The sequence below is a fragment of the Euleptes europaea genome, chromosome 10 (genome assembly GCF_029931775.1).
Source record: "Euleptes europaea isolate rEulEur1 chromosome 10, rEulEur1.hap1, whole genome shotgun sequence".
Classification (NCBI taxonomy): Eukaryota; Metazoa; Chordata; class Lepidosauria; order Squamata; family Sphaerodactylidae; genus Euleptes; species Euleptes europaea.
This window is the reverse complement of record NC_079321.1, coordinates 7937712-7953590: the sequence shown is the minus strand read 5'-3', so window position 1 is coordinate 7953590 and position 15879 is coordinate 7937712. Positions and strand designations below refer to the sequence as shown.

The 15879-nt window shown below is 47.0% G+C and overlaps 1 protein-coding gene and 1 non-coding gene across 2 annotated transcripts; both read right to left on the bottom strand.

Annotated features, from left to right (window-relative positions):
* Positions 1-1231: 1231 nt before the first annotated feature.
* LOC130483901 (serotriflin-like) lies at positions 1232-13755 on the bottom strand. The gene is made up of 8 exons (XM_056856810.1): positions 13693-13755; positions 12673-12795; positions 11570-11660; positions 9190-9338; positions 8448-8542; positions 4589-4680; positions 1452-1553; positions 1232-1251 (listed from the first exon to the last, which is right to left on the bottom strand). The coding sequence occupies exons 1-8, from the start codon at positions 13753-13755 to the stop codon at positions 1232-1234; spliced, it is 735 nt and encodes a 244-aa protein (XP_056712788.1).
* On the bottom strand, positions 6026-6097 carry TRNAA-AGC (transfer RNA alanine (anticodon AGC)). Its single transcript has one exon. It is a non-coding gene; the product is annotated as a tRNA-Ala (tRNA).
* Positions 13756-15879: the final 2124 nt, after the last annotated feature.

Here is a 15879-nt window from a genome sequence, read left to right as displayed (position 1 = left end):
CAACTTTGGTTATTTTTTTACACACAATGTAATTCACCATCCTTGCACTTTTTAAGTGAATATGGAGTTCATCGTTCAGGTGGAGGAAGAAGCAGAGGGGAAGGCCGTCGGTCAGGCAAATTAACATCCTGGTGATGGTATGTTTATGTTATATGTGCATTAGTTGCTTTTCAAGTAAAAAAGGTTCTCAGCAAGACTCGTAGGAAGGAGGAGGAGGAGGTGATGGTGATGGTGATGAAGAAGAGTTGGGTTTTATACCCTGATTTTCTCTATCTTTAAGGAGTCTCAAACCAGCTTACAATCACCTTCCTCTTCCCACAACAAACACCTTGTGAGGTAGGTGGGTCTGAGAGTGTTCAGAGAGTACTGTGACTAGCCCAAGGTCACCCAGCTGGCTTCATGTGGAGGAGTGGGGAAACCAACCCTGCTCACCAGATTAGCCTCCACCGCTCATGTGGAGGAATGGGCAATCAAACCCGGTTCTCCAGATTAGAGTCCACCGCTCTTAACCAGTACACCACATTTGCTCTAGGGAGGTATAGACATGCGCCAAAATAAATACATGTGATTGCTACTCTCAGGGAAAGACTTCCTTCCTTCCTGCTTCTTCCTCACCTCCACTCTCATGGACACACTTCTTAACCTTGCCCCCATGAAGGAAGGACACAAGTCCTGGATCTCCCTCCATCCTAGTTAGTTACACATGAACATATGAAGCTGCCTTATACTGAGTCAGACCTTTGGTCCAGCAAAGTCCGTATTGTCTGCTCTGACCAGCAGTGGCTCTCCAGGGTCTCAGGCGGAGGTCTTTCGCATCACCTACTTGCCTAATCCCTTTAACTGGAGATGTCGGGGATTGAACCTGTGACCTTCTGCATGCCAAGCAGATGCTCTACCACTGAGCCACAGTCCCTCCCCCTACAATAGATAGGGAACTATATTTTACTCTATCCCATCCAGAAATGGAGTTCCTACAATACATGAAGTATATTTGTTGAATAGACAAAAGGCTCCGAGCAATTTTCTTCTGGCACACACAGAGATTTTGAACGGGCTTCCCTGCCCACAATAGCCCATGTGTGCTCTTCTAAATTATCAAGGATTTGGGCATAATGAAACCCAACAAAAGCCTACATTACGTGCAGATCTCATAACCCTGTGAACTGATAATTGAGAGGGTCATACAGTGGGACTAAACATGGAAGTCTTTTTGCAGAGCGACCGGAGGGAATCAACACCCATTGTTCGTAGCTAAGAAGATGGGAGACAAAAGAGAACAGTGCACAACCCAGAGTCTTTATGTCTAATTTGCAGCTAGCATTACATTTATTTGATAAATATGCAATTTGTTTTCATTTTCCTTATTTTTTTTTTTAATGCTTCCTCTTCCGCTGAGCTTGAGGATCTCTTTTTAAAAAACGGGAATCATTGTATTTCTGTAGTACACTGACAACATCCAGGACAGTTTTGCTCAATGATCGGGTGCTTGCACGTAAAGCGTTCCTTTAATGAGACACAATTGGAGTACTGATCTTCCTGTTTGCAAGGATTGGCTGAAAGGGAAAGCATTTGCAGGTGATTAGCAAAAAGGTATTCTTAATTGGGCTGAAGGTAGTCGTACTTCTGTAGACCTGGGACAAGCAACAGGGGAAAAAGATTCCCATTATGCCCCACTTGTGAGAAGCCCAGACTGGACATAACATGAAACAGGATTCTGGACGATATGGACCTTGGATCGAATCCAACAAGGCAATTCTTTGGGTCTTATCAAATAAAGAAGGTATGGAAGCTTTCCACTTGAGTACCTTCTAGAGATGTGATGAGGGACATTCTGAGATAGCATCCCACCTGTGAGAAACAGAATGAACTCTCCAAACTTTGGGGGTGTCAGTCAACACAAGACGAGAATTCAGCCTACCCACATGGGCCAGGCAGTAGGCCTCTGCAGTAGGGTTGCCAACCTTCAGGTGGTAGCTGGAGATCTCCTGGGATTATACCTGATCTCCAGGTGACAGAGATCGGTTCATCTGGAGAAAATGGCCACTCAGGAAAATAGACTCGTTGGCAGTGTTAGTGTATTATATGTGCAGCCCAAGACAATTCTTCCAATGTGGCCCAGAGAAGCCAAAAGATTGGACACCCCTGCTCTATGGCATTATACCCCACTGAAGTCCCTCCCCTCCCCAAACCCTCCCCTCCTCAGGCTCCACCCCCAAAATCACCGGTTATTTCCCAACGCAGAGCAGGCAACCCTACTCTGGAATAGTTATTTTTATTCTTCCTTTCCATTTCAAAGGCTTCAAGGTTACTGTGCCACAGAATATACAAAAAAACTTGGGGTGGGGTGGACTAGTAGCTTGCCTTGGAGAGGCTCAGCTCCTTCCCTGAGAAACAAATTCATCCATCGCACCCTCTTCCACCTCAACAATGATGACCAACTAACAAAAAAAGCAGTGCTGTGTAAATGTTTGGTGATTTTATTGCACTGATCTGCTAGAAAATGTGAGCAATCTGGTTAGAAATAGACAGACAGACAGACAGACAGACAGACAGACAGACAGTGGGAGGGAGAAAGGTGTGCAAAACAGATGCAATAGGTTGGGGAAACCCTCTGCATAAGCTATGTTTAGTGATTAGGGTTGCCAACCTCCAGGTGGTGGCTGGAGATCTCCCACTATTACAACTGATCTCCAGGTGACAGAGGTCAGTTCCCCTGGAGAAAATGGCCGCTTTGGCAATTGGACTCTATGGCATTGAAATCCCCCCTCACCAAGCCCCGCCCTCCTCAGGCTCCGCCCCCAGAATCTCCAGGTATTTTCCAGCCCAGAGCTGGCAATCCTATTAGTGATCCCATTCTTGTCTTATAAATTGCTACCAAAAAAAAAAGTGGATCAAAAGCTTCTACAAGCCCCTGTAGATATCCAAACTACCTTAAAGTTATCTTTGAATCATAGAAGTTGGAAGGGGCCAGACAGGCGATCTAGTCCAACCCCCTGCTCAATGCAGGATCAGCCTAGAGCATCCCTGAGAAGTGCTTGTCCAGCCTCTGCTTAAATTCTGCCAGTGAGGGGGAGCTCACCACCTCCCCAGGTAGCTGATTCTACTGTCAGACAACACTTACTGTAAAAGTTTTTTTTACTAATATCCAGTCGGTATCTTTCTGCCCACAATTTAAACCCATTAGTGCGAGTCCTGTCCTCTGCTGCCAACAGGAACCCTGATCTCATTCACTATGAAGTCCTTCCGTATACATCAGGAGTTGATGTAAAGTAAAATGGTTATCAGTAATTAACCAGAGACTTTACTACGGGATAGTTGGGACAAGCTGCAAATATCACTTGCCTGTCTTCTCTTGGCATTACAGTTGCCAACCTCCAGGTAGGGCCTGGAAAACTCCAGGAATTACAACTGACCTCCAGACTACAGAGATCAGCTCCTCTGGAGGAAATGGTTGCCAATCACAGCCGCTTAGCAGTGCCAGGGATACTGCCAATCTAGAGTTTCTTGAGCTACAGGCACATTTTATGCACAATTCCATGCAATTGGCCGGCTTTCCCGCCCACTGGATAATGTTCTTTCAATGCATTTTAGCAATCATTTGCAAGTGGATTTTCCTATGTGAAACAGGGACAAACCCCTTGCAAACAATGGCATCAAAAGTGTACTGAAGGTGCATCACTCAACCTGTGTGAAAGCAGCCTGAATGAAAGCCCCCCCCTCCAAAAAAAATCAAGACAGTGTCACAGTGGCTTCACTGTGATTTCTAAGCACTGGCCCACTGAATACTTGGAAAGAGCCCATGTCTGTTCTGTCCAGGGTTCCCCACAGCAACCAAGTGTGTGCTTGAAATTGCAGACCACACTTTATAAATAAGGAACTAGGACCAGTTTACAGCCAGAACCATCCCTTTCTACATAGCCTGGTGCCTCCGTGGTGCATTTCTGAACAACATGTTTGATTAGGGTTACCAATCTCCAGGTAGTAGCTGGAGATCTCCCACTATTACAACTGATCTCCAGGCGACAGAGGTCGGTTCCCTTGGAGAAAATGGCAGCTTTGGCAATTGGACTTTATGGCATTTGTTATGTATGTATATAGTTGGCGATATGCAGGGGGAACTTAGGAGCTTGAGTCCTGAACGAATGATCCTGAGTCCTGCACGCGCCATTGGCCCTAAGCCGGCACGCACCATTGGTGACCCGGGGTTGTTTCCCCCCCATCATGGATCAGGGGGGGAGTGGCCGCGGGCAGCCAGGGGGGCTTATAAGCAGGGCCGTTTGCACTGTGTTCTTTAGTTCTGTTCCTGTTCACAATAAACGCGGTTGCTGTTTGAACTCCATCTGTGACCTCGTGTGTCCTCCCCAAGCGGACTTAACAGCGTTGAAGTCCCTCCCCTCCCCAAATCCTGCCCCCTTCAGGCTCTGCCTCAAAAACCTCCAGGTATTTCCCAACCCGGAGCTGGCAACCCTATGTCTGATTGTGCCCTCCGACCATTTTTCAATCAAGATCAGACTGTTTAACCCAAATGACTTGAATAGGATCTATGGAATGAATGTTTGTAAAGAAGCACCGCCTACACTGTACTTACTGCATAGTCCATCATCACAAGCATCGGGACAATCTGCACATGGTTCTCCTACTTTGTAAGGTTTATAAAAATTTTCTCCCAGGACATTTCCCCTGAAATATGAAAAAGACGAATAAGAAGAAGAGTTGGTTTTTATACCCTGCTTTTCTCTACCTTTTTAAGGAGACCCAAACGGGCTTAAAATTGCCTTCCCTTCCTCTCCCCACAACAGACACCTTGTGAGGTAGGTGGGGCTGAGAGAGTTTGGAGAGAACTGTGACTGGCCCAAGCTCACCCAGCAGGCTTCATGTGGAGGAGCGGGGAATCAAACCCGCTTCCCCAGATTAGCATCCGCTGCTCATGCAGAGGAGTGGGGAATCGAACCTGGTTCTCCAAATTAGAGGCCATCTCATCTCACATCTCCGCAACTCTATGGCTGCTTCAACAAGGAGAAGGACCGGGAGGGGCTTTGCCCCTTTTCTTTTTCTCCATGGGTCCTTCCTAGGGCACCTGGAGCCAAAAAAAGGGGGCAAACTCCCTCTGCCCTGTCCACTGGGGAAAGTGGGGTGTGGGGGAACTGGAAGTTCCTTCCCCCTCCTTGCAACTCCAAACAAATGAGTACTTTTTAAGGTGAGTTCCTCCTGTTATATCATGGGCAGCTGTGAATTTGTTGATGTTCCCATATAGTATTGCATAGTTATTTTGACATGATCTCTTAAAGAAGAAGAGTTAGTTTTTATATGCCAACTTTCTCTGCCACTTAAGGGAGAATCAAACCAACTTACAATCACCTTCCCTTCCCCTCCCCACAACAGACGCCCTGTGAGGTAGGTGGGGCTGAGAGAGCTGTGACTAGCCCAAGGTCACCCAGCTGGCTTCATGTGGAGGAGAAGGGAAAGAAATCCAGTTCACCAAATTAGCCTCCGCCGCTCATGTGGAGGAGTGGGGAATCAAACCCGGTTCTCCAGATCAGAGCCCACCGCTCCAAACCACTGCTCTTAACCACTGTACCACGCTGGCTTTTGCTTTAGGCCTTTGCTTTAGATTCACTTTTCACTTGTTATATTGGTTGCTGACTGTGGCTGTTTATGGCCTAGCAGGGCCCATACTGGGTCTTGCCTACATTCTAATAAAGTTCTGTTCGGCCTTAGTACCAGGTGCTGTGGAGTTATTATAGTGGCAAGGAGGATGGAACTGCAATGATCATGGCAATTAGGGTTGCCAGGTGCCTGTTAATGGCGGGCAATTACCCACCAATCAACAAGCCTGCCCACTGCCCCTCAGCTTTCTGATAGGGGAAACAGACCAGATAAAGGGTGGCACAATAATGTCCCTTCCAAGTAGTGTTGCCAACCTCTAGGTCCATCAAAGTCAGTATTGGCTGTTCTGACTGGCAGTGGCTCTCCAGGGTCTGAGGCAGAGGTCTTTCACATCACCTACTTGCCTAGTCCCTTTAACTGGAGATGCCAGGGATTGAACCTGGGACCTTCTGCATGCTAAGCAGATGCTCTACCACTGAGCCATAGCCCCTCCCCTAAACTATAGAGTTTTGGGAGGAACATGCTAGAGCATCCCCATCACTTCTGGGTTTGACGGGGACTCTGTAGCATATTCCTCCAAAAACTCTATGGTTCCCATAGAGGTTTTTTTAGGGGCATGCTAGAGTAGGGCTGTCGATTCGGTTCATCCCGAACCGAAAAACAGCCAAATTTCCCTGATTGGACGGTTTCTAGTTCGGATGGAACCAAATTCAAAAAAGGCGGGAAAACAACAAGTCGAATTCAGCAAGTTTGGGGCAATTGCCGAATAAATTCAGCAAATTCGGGGGCTCCGAATCAGCAGTATAACCATAAAGGCATTAAAAACTCATTCACTCCTTTCCGGGCTCTGGGGGGGGGGGCATGTTTGGAGGTAGAGGTCCCAAACTTTCAGCGTAGCTTGAGGTGACCCTTCTTGCAAGAACCCCCAAGTTTGGTGGCAATTGGGGCAGTGAGTCTCAAGTTGTGGGGCCTGGAAGGGGTCCCCCCCCAAATCACCGACAGGAATAAAGGCATTAAAAACACATTCGCACCTTTCCGTGGCTCCGGGGGGGGGGCATTTTTGGAGGTAGAGGCCCCAAACATTCAGCATAGCTTGAGGTGACTCTTCTTGCAAGAACCCCAAGTTTGGTTATGATTGGGGCAGGGGGTCCCGGGTTATGGGGCCCGGAAGGGGTCCCCCCACCCATCTGCCCATTACAGCCTTTAAAAACACATTAGAGTTGGGCCATACCATTACCCCGGCCCAGGAGTCTGGTCTGGTTGCCTCGGCAGTTGGGCCGTACCATTACCCCGGCCTGGGGGTCTGGTTGCCTCGGCAGTTGGGCCGTACCATTACCCCGGCCAGGGGGTCTGACTAAAAGGCAATTAATCCCGAGTTATGGGTTCCCCCCCTAATCCACCCATTGGAATGAATGGGAGCAGGCAATCCTTAATGTGCATCTAGAGAGCAGCAAATCCAAGGCAAAACCTCCCGTGCCAGAGAGTATGTGTGAGTGAGTCTGCTAGAATTGTATTGGATAGGATTACTCCTGAGTCCTCCCAGTCCCTGCTCCTGATAGAAGAGAAGAAGACATCCACAGTAAGACCCATTTGGGGGCTTTTCTCTATAATACTCTATAATTTTTTCCTGTGTGTGTGTATGTGGGGGGGGGGAGATTCTGTGTGTGTGAGAGAGAGGGGGGAAGCCAAAGGGGGGTGGGTTTACCTGTTCTGCTGGGGGGTGGGCTTGATTGCCTCTGTGTGGGACTGTGCTTTCTACTGTTTTCACTGGTTGCCAGCTTCGTGTGGAGTTAACTGTGGGTCAGTGAGTCTCTCTCTGGCTGGTTCCTATTGTTTCCAATGGGCTGTGCAGCCGCTCCTGTTGTTTTGAATGGGCTAGCCTGTCATTCGTTTTAGTATATCCCCTGTAATGTATTTCAGTGGAGTCAATGCAAGTCAACCGACATTCCCCTCTCCCATTATCTTCAATGGGCTGGGCAGCCTCTCCCATTGCTTTCGATGGGCTGACTTGTCATTCGTTTTAGTACATCCCTTTTAATGGCTTTATTCCAATGGGCAGATGGGGGACCCCTTCCAGGCCCCATAACTGACCCAATCTTCACAAAACTTGGAGGTTCTTGCAAGGAGGGTCTCTTCAAGGTACGCTGAGATTTTGGGACCTCTACCTCCAAACATGCCCCCCCAGAGCCACGGAAAGGCGCAAATGTGTTTTTAATGCCTTTATTCCTGTGGGCAGTTTTGGGGGGACCCCTTCCGGGCCCCATATCTCGGGATCCCCTGACCCAATCTTTACAAAACTTGGGGGTTCTTCAGTAGTTTTCAGTAGTATCGCTAGGGTTGCCAGGTCCTACCTTGCCTCCAGCGGAGCCTCCAGCATGTGTCCACGAGGGCAAGTTTCTCTCGCACATGCGTCACATGCATGCACACAGTGCAATACTGTCACTTCTGGGTTTACCCCGGAAGTGCCGCACGCATGCAAGACACTCTAGCAATACCCCTCTGAAAACTCTATGGGAACCATACAGTATTGGGGGAGATTGCTAGATAATCTCTGGCGCTTCGAGGGTAACCTGGCAGTGCAGGGTAAGTGCTGGTGGTGCAGTGCGCATGCAGAGTACGCGGATCATCCCCCCCCCCATCTGACCTACTTCCTCCTGCTGGCCAGCACAGGTTTGGCGGGCAGCTCAGTGAGTTGGCAGGCAATTGCCCGTTCTTACCAGGCAATTGGGAATCCTATGTACCACATTTCTCTGGACAACAATTCTAATTCGGCATGAGGATCGTAGAAATGCATTAACTAGGAAATGTGTGCAAAGAATAATCTCAGTTGGTATACGTACGCAGGGCAGTAATGACAAACATAGAAATATTCATATAACTCATGCTGACACTTGGCTACAGCACAGGCAACCAAGTAGGATTTGTACCAAACCACCTGCAAGGAAGGAAAACAATTAATTAGGTCAGTGTTTCCCATTACAACCAGGAGCTCCTGCCTTCCTGCCTATCTAAATTGCTGCCTTGGATTTTGCAAATCTATATTTTGCCTTCTGGTACCATAGGGAGACGTTATCATAACTACAGTTCAGGATTTGTGTGGGGAAAGATGTCAACCCACATGAACCTATCCATACACTCTGGTCATCTTTGGAGGCCCTCCTTAAGTCACTCCACCAGGTGGCAACCAAAACAAGGGTCTTCTCTGTCGTGGCATCAAAACTTTGGAACTCCCTCCCCAGGGAGATTGGTCTGTATCCCTCTATCACTGTCTTTGAACAGCAGGTGAAGACATTTATTGGCAATAAATATACTGCAGCTGCACAATCCTGGTCCAAGCATGTCAGACTGAATTCAGTGTGCGTGCCGTCAAGTCGCAGCCGACTTATGGTGACCCCTTTGGGGGTTTTCATAGAAAGAGACTAACGGAGGTGGTTTGCCAGTGCCTTCCTCTGCACAGCAACCCTGGTATTCCTTGGTGGTCTCCCATCCAAATACTAACCAGGACCGACCCTGCTTAGCTTCTGAGATCTGTCGAGATCAGGCTAGCCTGCACCATCCAGGTCAGGGACACTGTATTCATACCTGAATATAATGTCCAATTATTGCATTCTCTGGTTTTGGTCCCTCCCCAAATACGTAGTCTTCCTTCTCATCAAACCATGCTTGGATTGCTTCTGACCACGATTTAGGAACGCTTGAATAAAAGAGATTTTCGCCACACAGAAGATCATCTGAAAGACAAAATAGTATGAACAAAAAAAAAAAAAGGATGCGAGGCCATCCAGATTTTCAAGGTCAGAGGTGAAAGGTGACTGAACGTGTGATCGATTTTTAGAAATCTGTTTAGACCTGTATGTGCAAGATGCATACGTCTGAGAGCCTTCGAGTGCTCGCCACCGAAAAAGGGCAGCCAGGCTGGAAAGTGCTCTTTGTGTTCCTTTGCAAGTCTGGGGCTGCTGAAAGAAAGGGGCCAAGGAAACAAAATTCTGGGGGCTTTGCTCCCTTTTGGGGAACCATGGAACCAGGCAAGTCATGTGATTATATCATAGAATCATAGAGTTGGAAGGGACCACCAGGGTAATCTAGTCCAACCCCCTGCACAATGCAGGAAATTCACAACCAGCTCCCCCCCACACCCCCAGTGATCCCTACTCCATGCCCAGAAGATAGCCAAGATGCCCTCCCTCTCATCATCTGCCTAAGGTCATAGAATCAGCATTGCTGACAGATGGCCATGTAGCCTCTTCTTAAAAACCTCCAGGGAAGGAGAGCTCACCACCTCCCGAGGAAGCCTCTTCCACTGAGGAACTGCCCTAACTGTTAGAAAGTTCTTCCTAATGTCTAGATGGAAATTTTTGATTTAATTTCAACTCGTTGGTTCTGGTCCGACCTTCTGGGGCAACAGAAAACAATTCGCCACCCCCCTCTATATGACAGCCCTTCAAGTACTTGAAGATGGTTATCATGTCCCCTCTCAGTCTTCTCCTCTCCAATATATATGGTATTGGAATTGGGTTTCAGTCCTGGGATAGGGGAGGAAATCTGGTGGTTGCCAGTCAGGGGACTTTCCTGCAGTGGAGGCCCTCGCTGATGACAAATGACATTGCCGGCAATGCACTGACAATGCACTGACAATGCACTGACATTGACGGCAGTGCAATCCCCTTATGCTCGGAAGTGATATCAGTGCATCGCCAAGGGACACCAGAGATGCTCCTGCATTTGGTTCAAACTCTATGGTTAAATTATAGAGTTTTGCCCAAATGCCAGAAAGTCCCCAGCGTCCCACAGCAATGCACTGATGTTGCTTCCAGGTACTTGGGGAGTGATGTCAGTACATCAGGATGCTGCCAATGTTCTCCCCCGCCTCCATTTCCCACTATCCCCCCCCCCCAGCCAGCTGAGCAGCAGCAGGAAAGTGCCTGCTGATAGGGGGTCCCCCGCCCCCTACAGGAGAGTGACAAGCCTGGGAAATCTCCATCTGGGGGGGCTGTGATAACTCTCAGAGCCATGTACAAAATCCATTTGATATGTATGCCTTCTCTATAACAAATGAATTCTGCTCAGTTGGTGAAAAGCCCAGAGAAGAAGAAGAAGAGTTGGTATATGCCAACTTTCTCTGCCACTTAAGGGAGACTCAAACCAGATTACAATCACCTTCCCTCTCCCTCCCCACAACAGACACCCTGGGAGGTAGGTGGGGCTGAGAGAGCTCTATCAGAACTGTGACTAGCCCAAAGTCACCCAGATGGCTTTGTGTGGAGGAGCGGGGAAACAAATCCAGTTCACCAGATTAGCCTCCGCCGTTCCTGTGGAGGAGTGGGGAATCAAACCCAGTTCTCCAGATCAGAGTCTGTCGCTCCAAGCCACTGCTCTTAACCACTACACCAAGCTGGCTCTCCATGCAAAATATTGTTCTTCAGGCAAAATATTGTTTTTCAGAAAATATCATGGGGGAAACGTCATTCACAATATTCTAAACCAGGGGTGTCAAACATGAGCCGCAGGGGCCGGATCTGGCCCTTCGAGAGCTTTTATTTGGCCCACAAGCCAGCCGAGGCAGCCCCCCACCACCACTCCCAATCTGGGCTGGTGAGGCATGGTCCGGCCCAGTCCGACCAAGTGACATTTATGCTTTATCCAGCCCTCGTGTCAAATGAATTTGACACCCCTGTGCTTAGGGGTGCCAACCGCCAGGTACTAGCTGGAGTTCTCCTGCTATTACAACTGATCGCCAGCCGACAGAGATCAATGCACCTGGAGAAAACGGCCGCTTTGGCAATTGGACTCCATGACATTAAACTCCCTCCCCAAACCCCACCCTCCTCAGGCTCCACCCAAAAAAAACTCCCACTGGTGGCAAAGAGGAACCTGATAACCCTGCCTTTGCTATACTGAACTGATGATTTCTAACATAAGGGGAGTTAAAGATTGTGGCGAAATCTCTAACCCAGAAACTTACTTTCAATTGTTCTTCGGCTTACAGGACTGTGGTTATAATTGCACTCGTTAGCCCAGCTTTGGGCGTTCTTTGCAGCTGTCCCATTCCATTCCTTCAAAGAACCAAGAAAAAAATGTGGAGCTCTTTCACAACTGGATGCAAGCACCAATGGTGAGGATAATGGGGTGGAACCTACCCCATATCCTATCACTCCACTGAGCAAAGTTTATTCATTTATTTATTCATTTATTAAAATATTTCCTCTTGGCTCATGTTGGAGGTCTTCCTCCAGTCTAAGGAGACTTCCTCCAATTTTGGTGGCTGTTCTACTGGAGAAAGAGGCAATTAAGTTGGAGAAAGAGACACATAAGTTGGAGGAAGAGCCATTTAAGTTGCAGGAAGAGTCACTTAAGTTGGAGAAAAAGCCACTTACGTTGGAGGAAGAGCCACTTAAATTGGAGGAAGAACTACTTAAGTTGAAGGAGGAGCCGCTTAAGTTGGAGGAAGAGCCACTTAAGTTGGAGGAAGAGCTATAGAAATTATTAATTTTAGATGTTTTCCTTTAAAGTTCATGAAAGTTGTGTTCGTTAGGGCTGTTGAAAAAAAAATTCATTACAATTCAGGTTCAGGTTTATTGGCCATTTTTTTATTCAGGAAAACCCAAATGCTGAATTTCCTATACCGTTAAAGGTAGGAATTTGGCTTTAAATTCGGGTTTCCCAAATAATTTGGCCATTTAAACCCATTTAAACCCATTCGCGGCTTTTTGCAGATACATTGTATCTCTATGTAGGCTCTACATTTGAGTCCCATAACACCTTAGAGACCAATAGGATTTTCAAGTTATAAGTTTTCAAGAATCAAAGCTCCCTTCATCAGATACAAGCAGGAATGAAACCTTCTTATACCCCAAAAATCTTGTTGGTCTCTAAGGTGCTATTGCACTTGAATCTATCTCCTCTACTCCAAATCAACACAGCTACTCTCCAGGAATGGGATGTTCTTTGGAACTGAGAGAATCCTCAGGGTTTCTGCTTTTCAAATCAAAGCCAGGTGTAGTTCTGGGGTTAGGCTGAGGCCAGGAGCCCTTGAAACTCTCAACAAAACCTTGCACGCTTTCTTACCATTTTCAGCATGTTGGAAGCCCTCGGCTCCACTTTTCTCCGCAGATCATTGTGTTTGTCGACAACTTCCTTCTGCCTCTCCGGCAGATCAGTTGACAACGCATTAAATGCTGCATCCCATTCCTGTCGAGAAAGCAACATGCATGATTTTTCTCTGTTATATACTGAGGGAGGAAGAGGAGGAGAAAGAGTAGGAGAAGCACAAAAATGGCACAAAATTTGTAGGTAACCTAGTACTACCTGTCCACTAACCCTCTGCCAAGTTTCGAGTAGATTAGACCCAGTATTATGGGTAATTTATGTCCCCCCATACAGTTTTGGTATTTGGATGGTGATGATGATGATGATGATGATGAACACCTGAAGTTGCTTTGTACAGAATCAGACCCTTGGTCCATCAAAGTCAGTATTGTCTGTTCAGACGAGCAGCGATTCTCCAGGGTCTCAGGCTGAGGTCTTTCATCTTTAACTGAAGATGCCGGGGATTGAACCTGGGACCTTCTGCGTGCCAAGCAGATGCTCTACAAACTGAGCCACAGCCTCTCCCCAGGGGGATGATGATGATGATGACGACGACGACGACAACTGAATTCTTAAATTTTTCAGTTCCATTATTCCCTATGGAGGAATCATTCTGGGGGGCTGTTTTTCAATCAAATGGCACAAAAATTGTAGGTAACCTAGTACTACCTGTCCACTAATCCTCTGCCAAGTTTCAAGTAGATTATATTGTATGGGCTGTGAGAGCGTGACTTGCCCAAGGTCACCCAGCTGGCTTTATGTGTAGGAGTGGGGAAACAAACCCAGTTCACCAGATTAACCTCCGCCACTCACGTGGAGGCATGGGGAATCGAACCCGGTTCTCCAGATCAGAGTCCACCATTCCAAACCACTGCTCTTAACCACTACACTACGTTAGCTCGCAGAATCATTAGAACACTGAGCTGAAGGAACAAGAGCATAATCCTGATCCCATCAGATGCACATCATCTATTTCATACCTCATCGTCTATTTCATACCTCATTTCCAATACATTGATGGAGTCCAACCGCGAGAGCCAAAACAGTCACTAGAAGAGACATCACTAGGAAAAAGTAAAGATGTGGTTTATTTTCCTTGGGAAAGCATTCTTGTTAGAACACAGTTTTTCCCTGTCAGTCATTTCATAGCATTTATTAATATTGGATCGGATCCCGAGGTTTACAAGCTGAAGGGAACTAGCCATTGGGATTATTCTGCAAATACTTGTGCAAGAGTTTACCCAAGAAGTCATGCATGTCTTCAGTAAGCAGAGCTTCTCAGGCTTCTGTTACCCGACTGCCTTGTGCAAACTGATCAGCTGAGTGCAGTCTTGGACTGTCAAATATTCCATAAGGCCAATTTACCATTTCATTTCATTATGACATCATTGGTAAAGGGGCAGATGTTTGCCCCCTTACCCTTTGACAGCGAGCGGTGACAAAGCTTCTACTAGGGTGGTCAATCTCCAGGCGGGACCTAAAGATCTCCTGAAATGGCAGCTGATTCCCAGACTACAGTGATCAGCTCCCTGGAGAAAATTGTTGCTTTGGAGGGTAGACTCTGTGGCACTGTGATTGCTGAGATCCCTCCCTAGGTTCCACCCCAAACTTCCGGGAATTTCCCAACCCTGCCTACTGGCCAGCTGCTATAACTACAGGAGGAGGAGGAAGAAGAAGAGGATGAAGAGGATGAAGAGAAGGAGGAGTTGGCTTTTATATGCTGACTTTCTCTACCACTTAAGGGAGAATCAATCCGGCTTCCAATCACCTTCCCTTCCTGTCCCCACAACAGACACCCTGTGAGGTGGGTGGGGCTGAGAGAGCTGTGACTAGCCCAAGGTCACCCAGCTGGCTTCATGGGGAGGAGAGGGGAAACCAACCCGGTTCACCAGATTAGCCTCCGCTGCTCATGTGGAGGAGTGGGGAATCAAACCTGGTACAAGAAGTACTAGCTTGCTTCCTATATAATACAAATGGCTTTTAAAAAGACTGTTACTACTTTAATAGTTGCTGTTACTTTGTTTCACTTCTCTTTTTAATTTAATTTTTAAAACTGTAGACTGACCCTACTGTATCAGGGTCAAAGCCAAAGAAAAGAACTTTCAATTAATAATTCGCATTTATTTTTTAAAAAAATTACCCAAATTATTTAAATGTATAATATTCATTTCAATTTATAACAAGGTTAATTTCCTCTTTTCACCATTGCAATTTGTTTTTTTAATTAGTATATATGTTTAATCTGTTAGTAATTCGATGACCTTGTCTTTTGTTCCGACTAAATCAATGCTTTAAAGATACTTTGCATTATAGTTGATAATGGCTGTTTCACTTGCTGTCACCCCTCTGAAGTCTTTGGGCCTTTGTCTTGATTATGCATGCCGTTTCTGACCATCCAAGATCACCTCCCTCCCTGCTTGCATTTCCTCGCATTTTGCCTGTGTTTTCAGAGACCTGTTTTATTTCAAATTTGAAAACGCGGGCAAAATGCAGGGAAACGCAGGGTGAGAGCGAGGCTACCTCTGACAGTTGGAAACGGCATGCATTATCAACACAAAGACCTGAAGTCATCAATGGGATGACGGCGAGTGAAACAGCCATGCATAAAAGACCCTCATCTTAGGGTTGCCTTCTTCCATGCAGGTCCTGGAGTTATCCAGGAATTACAACGATTTCCAGATTACAAAGATCACTTCCCCTAGAGGAAATAGCCACTTCGGAGGGCAGATTGTATGGATTGACATCCCCGCTGAGCTCCCTTTCATAGAATCATAGAGTTGGAAGGGACCACCAGGGACCATCTAGTCCAACCCTTTGCACAATGCAGGAAATTCACAACTATCTCCCACACACACACCCCAGTGACCCCTACTCCATGCCCAGAAAATGGCCAAGATGCCCTCCCTCTTATGATCTGCCTAAGGCCATAGAATCAGCATTGCTGACAGATGGCCATCTAGCCTCTGCTTAAAAACCTCCAGGGAAGGAGAGCTCACCACCTCCCGAGGAAGCCTGTTCCACTGAGGAACCGCTCTCACTGTCAGGAAGTTCTTCCTAATGTTTAGACAGAAACTCTTTTGATTTAATTTCAACCCGTTTGTTGTTGTCTGACCATCTGGGGCAACAGAAAACATCTGGGCACCCTCCCGTATATGACAGCCCTTCAAGTACTTGAAGATGGTTATT